This window comes from Artibeus jamaicensis, unplaced genomic scaffold (genome assembly GCF_021234435.1).
Source record: "Artibeus jamaicensis isolate MK-2021 breed Jamaican fruit bat unplaced genomic scaffold, CSHL_Jam_final contig_64, whole genome shotgun sequence".
Classification (NCBI taxonomy): Eukaryota; Metazoa; Chordata; class Mammalia; order Chiroptera; family Phyllostomidae; genus Artibeus; species Artibeus jamaicensis.
The window spans coordinates 6,364,268-6,376,576 of NW_026521911.1; the positions used below are offsets into that span (position 1 = coordinate 6,364,268).

General features: G+C 39.6%; 1 protein-coding gene across 4 annotated transcripts in view; it reads right to left on the bottom strand.

Moving 5' to 3' along the window:
- NARS2 (asparaginyl-tRNA synthetase 2, mitochondrial) overlaps nt 1-11,154 on the bottom strand; it is a 117,377-nt gene extending 106,223 nt beyond the window's left edge. For 3 of the 4 annotated variants that reach the window (XM_053670801.1, XM_037138547.2, XM_053670802.1), the window contains exons 1-4: nt 10,691-11,154; nt 7,843-7,952; nt 7,339-7,459; nt 5,060-5,200 (exon numbers count right to left, since the gene is read on the bottom strand). In XM_053670801.1, coding sequence (XP_053526776.1) covers nt 5,060-5,200; nt 7,339-7,459; nt 7,843-7,952; nt 10,691-10,831 — 513 coding nt within the window. In that variant the 5' untranslated portion in view covers nt 10,832-11,154. Of the gene's footprint in view, nt 1-5,059; nt 5,201-7,338; nt 7,460-7,842; nt 7,953-10,690 lie in introns of those variants that run through there. The other variant, XM_053670803.1, reaches the window with a different exon arrangement.
- Nucleotides 11,155-12,309: the final 1,155 nt, after the last annotated feature.

A 12,309-nucleotide genomic window follows, 5' to 3' on the forward strand; every position in this document is an offset into this window, starting at 1 on the left:
CCCATCACTGGTAGAATACAAAATGTCTCAATGTGTTACCAGGAACCTCCCAAGTTTGCTCCCTCCTTCGTAAACAGGTTAAAGTATTCTGGTTAAGATGCAGCGCATCTAGTTAACAACTTGCCTTATCATGTAGATAGATTAAACATTCGAACTCTAAATCGGGAATCTCAGAAAGCATTCAGACATGCACTCGGTCTGGGAGCAGACGCCTGGGGGTGCTGCACAGAGCACGTTATAGGGAACAAATGAAACATAATCAATAATAACACTACTGCATAAAATTTTTCTCTCTCAGGAGCCGAGAATTATGGACAATTATGAATCATTTATTCCACACGAATGCAGGCAACTATGAGCTTGAGTGCAGTAAACAAAGAAAGGAAATGAAAAATCCAAAGGAAATGAGGGCGGCGAGAGGGTGGGGGAGAGGGAGGAGAAAATTTAACGGCTAAATATGATTGCCAAAGTTAGAACTGGTCAACTGCCACAAGAAACATCACTGTAAATCTTATGAAAATAACTATGTGATATATTTTTTTAAATTGCTCAAGTAGTGGGAATTATTTTTAACACTCAACTAATGCTAAACCTTTCAAAAGGGGTCACCAACTTTTTAAGGCTTAATGCTGCAAGCAAGGCTTATCAGGTCAGAGTCCATGACATTACCGCAGAAAGCTATACAGTGTACAAAGGGAGAAAAATAAAACATGGAGAAAACACTCCAAAAAAGAGGAGCGGACAGAGAAGGAGAAAGATAAAAAGGAAAATAAATAGCCAGGACTGGAGAAGCCCTGCCAGCAGCTGCTCCAACGTGGTACCAGTGTGAGTTCCTGACCCTTTACCCCAGCAAGGAGGTTCCTAATTAGAAGTATGAAGGCCAGAGAGGGAACCAAAAACAAAAGCACACATTTTCATCCAGTTTTTCAGATTGCAGCCACTGCTTCTAAATAGCTAAATAGTTTGCTAGACAGACATTCTAGAACCAGATATTTTGTAAGGCATTGAATATCTGAAAATTACAAAAATCCATGTACTGAGGCCCATACACATCACTCAATGACTCATGGACTATATTTTCGTTCACACACACACATACACACCCAAAATAAGGATCTCTATTTATTAGAATCAGCAACAACAACAACATAGCAGCAATTGCCAGCCACAGGCACACTACTGGCAACAGAAAATGAAAGCAAAAGGAGACACCCCCCCAAAAAAAGTAATCCACGGAAAACAGTCACAGGAATTCGAAGACACAGCGGTATGGGGTCACAACACAGGGACAAAGAACACTCCACACCGTGACAGGCTTTGAAAGCACTGCCATGCAGAAGAGGAAAAAATCTGATACTCGAAGGAAGAATTTTGACTCATCAAGAAAGGGTAAACTTTTCCCCCTGGCAGTTAGAAAGCCAGGGAAGTATGCGATACACTGCTGGATAATTTCCGCTGGAATTTAGAAAATTTGGTGCCTCAACAGATAAACCTGTTATTTGAGAAACTCAGCTCTTCTAAATGACTCATTCCTTGAGGATTCTAGATAGTCAGTTTTTAGTTCATAGCAAATGTGTCAATTTTATGAGCAAACCAAGTTATATACAAAACATTTTTGATAAACTAAAACAGTAACTCTAGATGCTTAAACTTGCGGTACTGCTCAAGTTTACTTTTTTCTGTACTTCTAGACTTGAAATTTATGACGAGTTTACATTTTAAGTCCTAACATCTTTTAGGGCACCTATAGTCACAACTCATAGAAATATAGGGTCTGGCACAAATAACACCCTTTATTACAAAATCTTTTATTATAAAATCATAAGCATGTAATATTACACTCAAGCTCACCGTATGACATTTTAGGTAAAATGTTCAAATTAAAACTATAAATTATCTCACCCATATTATTACCTTACCAACCACACTCAAGCAGGTGTTACTTCTGCCAGACCCTGTAGTACCAAATACTAGATAATATATAACAATTACTTAATATGTCACGTAGCTCTCCTCTGATCTCTGTAAACGATTCAGTCCTGACTGTCACACACACAACTGGGTAACATTATAGAAGTTGGTTGATATTTTCCAGGTATTTACAATTAAAGTGTGAATTTATAGCACTCAAAAAAAGTACCTGTTTGGTAATGATCACTGAGTGTTAAAATTTATTTTTAACCACTTAAAGCGTTTCTTTTTAATTTTATTTTCCTTATTTTTTGACTTCAGAATTTCTCGTTACTTCCCTTATTTTTTAATTGTTCACATATCTGCAAAAGCTTCATGTAACAAAGAAATGCAGAAAAAAGGTAAAGCCCACGAGTCAAGGGACTGCGAACACCACCACCTGGTGGCCAGAAACATGTAAAACTATTTCAGAGTTAGTCCTCTTAGCTGTGAAGGCCATATGGGGGAAAGCATTTTCAGATCTGAACAAATTTTGTTTGTGTGGTTCAAGCACTACTGAAAAGCCATATGGAAGCTGCATAAGAAAGTTTATGAGGCCATATGTAAACGCCCCCTTTTGAACTAGAATGGGGTGATACTGTATAATGTGATTTATTTTCCTTTGTTTATTCCAGAGTACAGTGTGTGCTTTAAAGCCGTTCTTTAGCTGTTTTTCCAGAAATCAACTCTGAAGGAGCTTTTCGAAAAGCAAGAACTCGCTTGTATGCTGCAAAAGGTGGTCCACATGACTTCGGATACAGGGAAGGGTACACATTAAACAATCTCTGCACACTAGCTGGGTCTGGAAAAGTGCCGTAGGAAGCGTTCCAAAACCACACGGAATAACACTGAACTTTATGTTCTGGCTCACTCCTTGCCGTTGCCCCCCAGTCCCCATCCACGTGACAGGGAGGGTCCCTTTACCTCATCAACTTACCAACTATTGTACATTCCATTGTGGCTTCCCCAGGTTGGGGGAAATGGTGGAAAAGCAAAACTAAGTAAGACAAAATACCTTTAATCATTAGATCAATCTACTTGATCAATACCTCTTTGAAATTTTAATTACTATTTATATACATATACTATACATAAATACTATATATACTATATAAATAAATACACCATATATAATATATATGGTGTGTATGTATACATGGTATATATAGAGTGTGTGTGTATATACATTGTCTGTAGTATGTCTATGACCAACTGGAAAAATAGGGACCGGTTTACCCTCCTACCTGAAACAAACAAGACAAAAACAGAACAAAAAACCCTACAAGCAAAACACATGAAAGAATGGTTTTCAAGATACTGAACACCAGACAACAAAGGACAGTGGTCTTGGAAGACGGGAAACAAACATAGTGAACCCCTCCAGGAGCCCTACTTACTGCCTTGAGATTTTCTAGGCCATAGCAAGGAGAGTGGGGTGAGAAAGTAGAGCCCAGCAGAATCCCTGCATTGAGGAGACACAGCTGAGAGCCTCAGAGACTGAAGTGACTAAAATTCAAGACAGAGTACCAGAGAGGAAAGAGCTGTGCAGAGAACTCCAGAGGTGGGTAGAGGGTCACATGGAGCATCAGGTAGAGCACAGGTGGCAAACACAAGGCCCACGGGCCGAATCCGGCCCTCCACCTTGTTTCATCCTGCCCGGTACCTTGTTTCTACCTGGCTGCAGCACTGAGCTCTCACTTAACTGTTAAGGAGCAGTTACATTTATACAGTCCTAAAGTTACATTTGCCCTCTTGAAGGCAACCGCAAGGCTGACGTGGCCCCCCTGGTGAAAATGAGTTTGACACCCGAGTAGAAGAATGATCAAGCCAATGCTTGTGAGGACACCATCCAAGGCCGCAAAAAGAACCACCCAAAAAGACTAGAGAACAGTGCCTTATGCTCACACGTGGCTGGAAACCTTATCTGAACCCACAGCCAGACTGAAAAACCTACCGATTCACAAGGCACTAGGTGCTCAAGAAGGCTTGGGCTCAGTAGTGGGGAATAATCACTCCTAGACTGAGAACTTCTCCAGATATACTTAAAGCCAGGACACAAAGGATCAAACAGTTTTCAAATAACTGCATACCAGAACAAAGCTTAAGCAGCTTAAAATTCACAATGTCTGGCACCTAATCAAAGATTTGCAGGTACACAAAGAGGAAGGGAAACATAATCCATAATGAGGAGATTAATAAATCAAAACTGACTCCTAAATGACAGATATGTTAAAATTAGAAAAAAGGACATAAAACAGTATTTTCACTGCATTGTATATGTTCAAACCATATTGAATATGTTCAAAATTAAGTGGAGAAATGGAAGACATTTTTAAGAGGGTCCAAATCAAACATCTAGATATCAAACCTAAACTGTGTAAGATAAAAAATACGCTGGATAGAAATAAATTAAATGTTGTAGAAAGAACAAATAAATTTAATGAAACAGCAACAGAAATTATCCAAAAGAAAAACACAAAGAAAAAAAGAACTTCAAAAAATATAAGAGCATCAGTGAGCTCTGGGAATACCATCAAATGGCCTAATATTTGGGTAGCTGAAGTCCCCAAAGGATGGAAGAAACAAAAAATATTTGAAAACATAATAGCTAAAAAAAGTTGATGAAAAAAAAAATAGATCCAAGACACTCAACAAACTCCAACCACAAAGAAACTGTGCCAAGGCACATCATAATAAAATTGCTCAGAATCAAAGAGAAAATTTAGCCTGTCTGGTGTGGCTCAGTGGATTGAGTGCCAGCTTGCGAATCAAAGGGTTGCCCGTTCGATTCCCAATCAGGGCACATGACTGGGTTGCAGGCCAGGTCCCCAGTAGGGGGAACAGAGGAGGCAACCACACACTGATGTTTCTCTTCCTTTCTTTCTTTCTCCCCTCTCCTATTTCTAAAAAATAAATAAATAGAATCTTTTTTAAAATGGGAAAGAAAATTTAAAATCAATTAAAAAAAAGAAATAAAGAAAAATACCATGATAGTAAAGGTAAAGGGTACTTGGAATAACTAACTAATAGAACCTGCAGGATAATATTCCAGTGTTATGATTACTCAATTTCATTACAAGACAGAACACTAAGAAGCAAAACACCTTACCTTAAAGAAAGAATGAATAGCAGCTGTGGCTTCACTGCGAACCCTCAGTATAGAACCCAGGGCATTAGTCCTACACCTAAGGTGAGGAAATTGCCTTAGATACTCCAGAGGAGGCCTCTCTTTATATTTAAAAGGGAAATCCTGCCAATAAAAAAACAAACAAAACCAAATTAGAAGCTAACAAGATAATGTCCAGGGCGTTTTTAAAATAGTAGTACTTTAGAACAAAAACTTAGATGTTTTCCTTCTTTATTTCGTAATATAACTGAATATAGTCCATATTAATGCCCATGAGTTAGCAGAATGGTGGCGGGGTAGAATCAGAGATGCAGTTTTTAATTCTGCTCTACTACTCACTAGCTGTGAAACCATGGGCAAGTGCACTGAAGGTCACTGAGGCTAGTCTGCTATTTACCAAATTTCTGTCTGTCGGCTATCTACCACTATTATGAGTAGAGAGATTAGGATAAAATCATGCAAAACAGTCCACTGTTTGGCACAGAGGAGTTTAGAATTTTGCACATATTAAAGATTGTTTTCTATAGTTGTTTACATACAACTGGTGCTTAATTTTTACATTACCCAAATGTCTTTAAAGTCCACGATCATTCACAATCAACTGACAGTTTAGTCACTGTCTACCAACATGCACTACTACCTAAGAATATGAAGGGTGGACAACTTTCTGTCACTGGCAGAGTAGTGTATAGTTACCAAAAATTTAAAGAAATTATGAATCTACTTAGAAGTATTTCCACCTGACCCACACTGGTGTTACAAGATTAAGAAGAGAGAAACAAACTTTCAGACCAAAATCAAAGTTTCAATAAAAAGATAACAAAGAAGCTAAGTGAAAAAGCTACCCTGGTAGCCTTTTTAGACTAATCTATTCCTTTTAGGCCTTGTGCATATATTAATTTACGCTATATAGAAATAAGCACCACACTTACCAAAGTGAAAAATACGACCACATTAACAGCAATTTGGTGACTGTTAAGTGGTTCAGAATTCCCTAATGTCTGAGTACTTACAAATAACACTGAAATGAAGGGAAGGAGAAGGTTATCAACATCCACAGAAGCCAAGGGAGAACAATTCAAGAAGAGTAAAACACATAGTAAATTTTTAATAATCATATATCCCTCTAAAAAACGAAAAACAACAATGGTTACTGTCTCCATTCCTTTCTGAGTTCCAACTTATTTTCGGTTTATTTTTCAGAAATCTCAGAACCTGATTCTTGATTTTACTTGTCAATTAGAATTCCTCAAAAAATTATTCAAAATCACATGTTTAAGAAAGTTCCCATTTTCTTCTTATTGCCTGTATTTAATTTCTTCCAGTTATCCCCAAAAACCAAAAATGAATGAAAATAATGCAATTTCTCTATAGTTCTGTATTTTTTGTTCACTACACATTTAAAGAAGAGAATCTCTAAACCACAGGGAGTCAAATGGCTACTACATATGTCAAGTTCAGCTGTGCCACTAATCAGCTGTATCCCCTTGAGCAAACCATTTCACCTGGCTGCGCCTCATTTTTTCCAACTGAAGAAATTTTTTTAAAAGTTAAAAGAAAAAAACAAATTAGATTGATAATCTATTCTTTTATTCCTGCTAACCTCTTTATCAGGCTACAAATAGAAAGCTAGTGACAGAAAAGTCTTGCAAAAACAGGTATAAACATGTCTTAATGTAGAATTTTTTGTTCAGCCAAGAATCACAACACTCTAGCACTGTCCGATTGAATTTTCTATGAGAAATGGAAATGTTCTGTATCCGTGCTGTCTAGTAGGGTAGCCGCCAGTTGCATATGACCACTGGAGACTTGAAATATGGCTAATGACTTGGAGAAATGGAATTCTTTATTTAATTTTAATTGATTTACTATTAAACAGCCACAGGTGGCTAATGGCTACTGTATTGGACATAACAGTTCCAGGTCATGCAAGTCACTTCTAGACAGAACTTTTCTTAGAATGTGGACTGCCCTGGTATGCCTCTGTCATTGGGCATGCCAGTAAAAGTGGCAACTTTCAACTGCGACAGAGATGCATAGAGTAAAACTTAGCTCTCACTCAGGACACTCATCGGTCTACACAGCTACTTTTTGCTACTCTCTCTACATTCCTTAGGCTCTACTGCTTCTTTCAATGACCTGGGAAGCCACAATCAAAACACATTCTAAACACATTCTTCCCAACAATCACACCTAAAACAAATTGCTAATGTTTTAAATTAAGCCATAAACAGCCTCCATTAAAGTGTCAGAAAACATACCTTGGGATCACAACTGCCAACAACTTCAAGTTTTTCTGCTTTCAGCTCCACATTTTGTCTTTTGGCTGGACTTTTTACCAACTTTCCGTGAACTTCCACGGCACTCCCAAAAGCCAGTTCTCTACAGTAACAACACAGAATAACAAAATATCATTATACACAACCCTCATTTTAATACAAACCTTGCTCTAAGGACATTAAAATATTTAATGATAGACGTTTTTAGGCTTAATTAGGTAAAATGCTGCAGACAGTTAAGAGAGACTGAAGCAAAGGACAGGTGGGAATATTGTCACATGAGTACGTCAGACAGAGGAGGCAAGGCCTGAGTGTGAAGGACCTTGCTTTTAAGTATTTGGACTTGAACCTTGAAACTATACAAAGCAGATTTGTTTAGAAAGACCATGCAGGGTACAATGTGAATGCTGGATTCGGGAAATGGGAGGCAGAAGAGATGAAAAAAGAAATCAAAAGAGTCACTTCTTTTTTTTTTTTTTAACTCACCTATTGTCAAAGTTTGAATCTGCTACAACCTGAAGGTTTTCCAAAGAGGACCCATCATTTACATGCAGGAACAAGACTTCTTTCTGGGATCGGACTGAACGAATCCATCCCTAAAGAACAGAATTATTTCTAAATGTGAGTTTAAAACATGTAAACATTTTACGTTTTCATTACACATACACATAGCAGACTACATGAAACCAGAGGAAAAAATGTCCTCATAATCCTGCCTTAAAAATCAATTACTTTTAGTTCACTCATATGCATATATAATTTTATATGGTTCTTATCACAGTGAGATATGATATAGCTTTGGCATTCTACCTTTTGTTTTGTTAATAAAGTTCATCTTTCTGAATAGATACCTGACCCTCCAGGTTGATGAGTCTAATTCACATTAGCCAATCCCCCCAATGTTGACTATTTCACTTATTTTCTCCTGTCCCTGCATCCTCTTAACTGGGTTACAAATAACAGCACATGTTTTGGTTTCTTTCTTCTTTTATATCAAATTCCAAGAAGAGAGATTATGTAGTTATAGATAAGAAACATCTTTATAGGATTATATTTCCTTTTACAAAATACCATACATAAAGAGTTCTCAAGAACCTTCTCATTATGAACATAAGTTATAAACTTTCAAAAACACTCTGAATTTAAATGACAAGCAGTTTGAGTATAAATGAGATGTCTTCAGGTAGACCAATTAGCATTAAAAATCTCACCAATCACATCTAGCTTAAACTTAAATTAGCAGAGAAGAGAGAATATTCTTCTAGCAGTCACTAACTGTGAAACAATTGATGGTATCTGATTAACCATCAAACACACCTGGGAAAAGAAAACCGATACAGTCACACACCACCTAATGACAGATATAGTCTGAGAACTGCATTGTAAGGCAACTTCAACCTTGTGCTGGCATCAGAGGACTCTCACACAGATCTAGATGGTGTAGCTACTATACACCTGTACATGTTACTGAACATATCAACACGAGATTACAGCAAGCACGAGAGAAAATGATGCAATCAAGAGATGCAGTAAACGCAAGATGTGTGAGGCTGCTGCAGGTGTAACATGGCATACTCTTCCACAGCAAACTTTGTACAAGTACAAAGAGTAGACTCTAAAATAACAATAGAAGTATAGTAAATACACAAGCCAGTTAACAGTCATTTATCATCCTTAGAAGTATTATGTACATCATCATACGCACTCCACTTTTATACCACTGGCAGCGCCATAGGTTTGTTTACCCCAGCATCACCACACACGTGAGTAATGTGTTGCACTATGATGTCAGGTTATCAAGATTACCAAGTCACTGTGAGTAGGAATTTTTCAACTCCATTATAATCTTATGGGACCACATCCCTTTTATGCAATCTGTCATTGACCAAAATTTCATATGGTGCATGACTGTACTGACCCTTATTTTCTTTGTGTCCCTAACATACCCTGCAGCCAAGCTGTCTTCCTTGACCTCCTCACACATTTAAGGACTTCCTTTCTGGTTTTTATTTATATCACTAACTCCTATTATATTGCTGAAATTATTTGTTTTAGCCATTAGACCAGGGCTGTCCAACAAAAGTATGTGAGCTATGTAAGTAATTTTACATTTGCTTAGTGGTCACAGTAAAAGTAAAAAGCAGGTGAATTAATTTTAATATTTTATTTAACCCATATGCCCCCCAAATTAACAACATAGAATCAATATAACAATATTTTGCATTATTTTTTGTTATTCAAAATTGGCATTTTATTTGCAGCACCTCTTAGTTCAGACTGCCCACATCTTAAGTGCTCAGGAGCAACTAGTACAAGTGTCTATACTGTACTAGCACCAGATAATATTAGACTGCACAGCACTTAAGTGAAAGCCTCTAATGGAGGCATTAGGTTGTTTTTGTCTTGGAGTTGCCTTTAGACTAGCATACAAAAGGCATCATTGATGTATGGCAAATTAATAGCTGAATTCAAGAAAAGATTCTGATTTGGACCATGGAAAGAATATGAAACCCAAAGAAGTGCAGAAGGGTAGATTAGGCACACTGCTAAAAATCCAGGATATTCGAGGACAACAGAAATAATTGTCTCAGCAAACGACCTTGCTTGGCCTGCTCCTTTAAGAGGAACTGCTGCAAATATTATCAGCAAGGGAAGTAATAGTTAACGTTAATTGACTCTGGACCACTGTTCTATGTCTTATACCTGCTATCACCTTCATTTTTGTAAGAGGAAACTGAGGGTTAGGGCATGTAAGTGACATGCCCCATAATGAGAGTCGCACATAGGCAGCTTGACTCTGGAGATTTCAAGCTGCTACACTCCACTCTTTTTCGTAGTTGATTAAACACCTTACATGAGAAGCCTCACGTTCGACACTGTGGTCGAGTGAAAGGTATGGTTTAGTTGAACAAATATTTACAGTCAGCCATGTGTGAATACCCAAACAGGTGGGACATGTTTTCTGCTCTCAAGGAGCTAGCTCAAGATGACCAGCATATACCTATGGATTATTAGTTACAAGGACTAAAGGAAATGGGACTCCTTCGTTTACGTTGCTGTACAATTAACAAGTTTACAGGTGATGCCATAGTACCGTGAAAGCAAATTTCCAGGATTTTATGGGTGTCACAACAGTCTTGCAAAAAGAGTAGCCAATGAAAGGAGACAAGTGTGAATGCACGCGATTGCCTGTTATTTTCTAACTTTTCCCTGGCGGCCGTTCTGACCTGACAGTACAAGCCAAGCCTAGAAGTGGATGTGCCATGTAAGTCACTAAAAAGAAAAGTAGACCAAAAAAAAACAAAAAAAACAAAAACCCTTCCCATACACCAACCTGAACCTTAACGCGCTCCCCGTTCGTGTTCTGGGCCCTGAGAGCTTCCCGCACGCTCAGTTTGGCTGCAGGCTTGGGTGTCGGGCAGGGGGCAGAGGAACAGGAGCGCAGGGCTCGGAGCAGGCCCCGGGCCCCGAACATCGCGCGGCGCCAGCCCAGATCCACGCGGGTGCGCGCCCCGCCTGCCGGGACCCTCCCCTCTCAGCCGCTCCTCGAATCCCGGCCACCGGCCAGGCGCTTTAAAGACCCCGGCTGCTCCCTTCCCCTTTCGGAGCTCCAGCTCTGTCCCCCCAAAGAACCTCTCCTCTGTTTCCTCTCCCCGAGGGGGCGGCCGCGGACAACACAATCAGCTGCGTGAGCCGCAAGGAAACCACGTGCCACTAGTGGCCCGCGCGCTGCACGGCCTCGCGTTGATCCTAAACCCACTCCCTTCCCCTGCGGCCAAAACGCCGACGGCTGACGGCTACTGCACGTCACCACGCCCACTAACGTCATTACGCTAGAGGAGGTGGAGGGCCTGGCGCACCCAAGACTCCAGTTTAAAAGGAAGGCGGAGCGGAGGAGGGGGCTGGACCAATAGCTAAAGTGGGGCGGAGCCAAGGCCTCCAAGTCCTAGGGGGTTGTTGGCCGAAATAATTCCGGAGCCTACGAGAGTCTTAATTGCTAAAGGTTACAGGTGATGCTAAGGAACCCTGAGAGGCAAAGAGTGATTGGTGATGAGGGAAAGCGTCCAAAAGGAGACTTAAGTTGTTGAGAAAGTTAGCTTGAGGCTGGTTATCAGTCGTTCCAGAGTTCTGAGCGCAGAGACGGTTGTGTGGTATGGGACATCTAAACAGACAGTGACATAAAAGGGGCATCAGTTCCCTGGCAGAGCCTGAGCGTGGAATGCCAGGCACGGCCCGGGCAGGTAGCCGTCTCACGAGTAAGAGTAACTGGAGACCTTGAATATCATGGGAGTCAGAGAAGGCACACAGCGTGAGGACGATGGAGAGAAACTGGTAGGATGTCAGGCATTGCCTGCCAGAATCTGCAAGTCTCTTGTATTTTTTTTAACATAGTTATTTGCATTTGTTTTACCTGGAAACCCTGACCCTTTTATATATTAGACTACCTTTAAAATGTATCCAAAAGTTTTCTTCCCCTGTAACTCAATGACGATCATGAAAAAGCTTCTAATTGAAAGAAGTAAGTGCTACTTACGTAAATTTGCCACTACTATTATGCCAATTTTACAAATAAGGGAACTTAGGCACAGAAAAGTTAAACGAGTTGTTCAAAGATATACAACCTATAAGTGTGAGATTTAAACCTTCAAATCCTGGCTCCATGCACTAAACTATTATGCCATGTAGTGTTTCAAGATGGGAAATAAAATCATGGTTCCTTCCATTGAAGAGCTCATGGTCTAGAGATGAAGACTGGCAAGAAAACAGATCATTGCAACATAAACCAACAAGTACACACAAGTGCACACAAGTGGAGTGGTAGTTTAGAGGAGGAAACAATTCAGCTGAGTTTTTGAGGAGGATCCTAGCTTAGCCAGTTTGGGACGTAAGAAAGAGGATTTCATGCCAGCAGGTGAGCAGAAAATATTGCCAGGAGGATAAATAGCCTGGGAG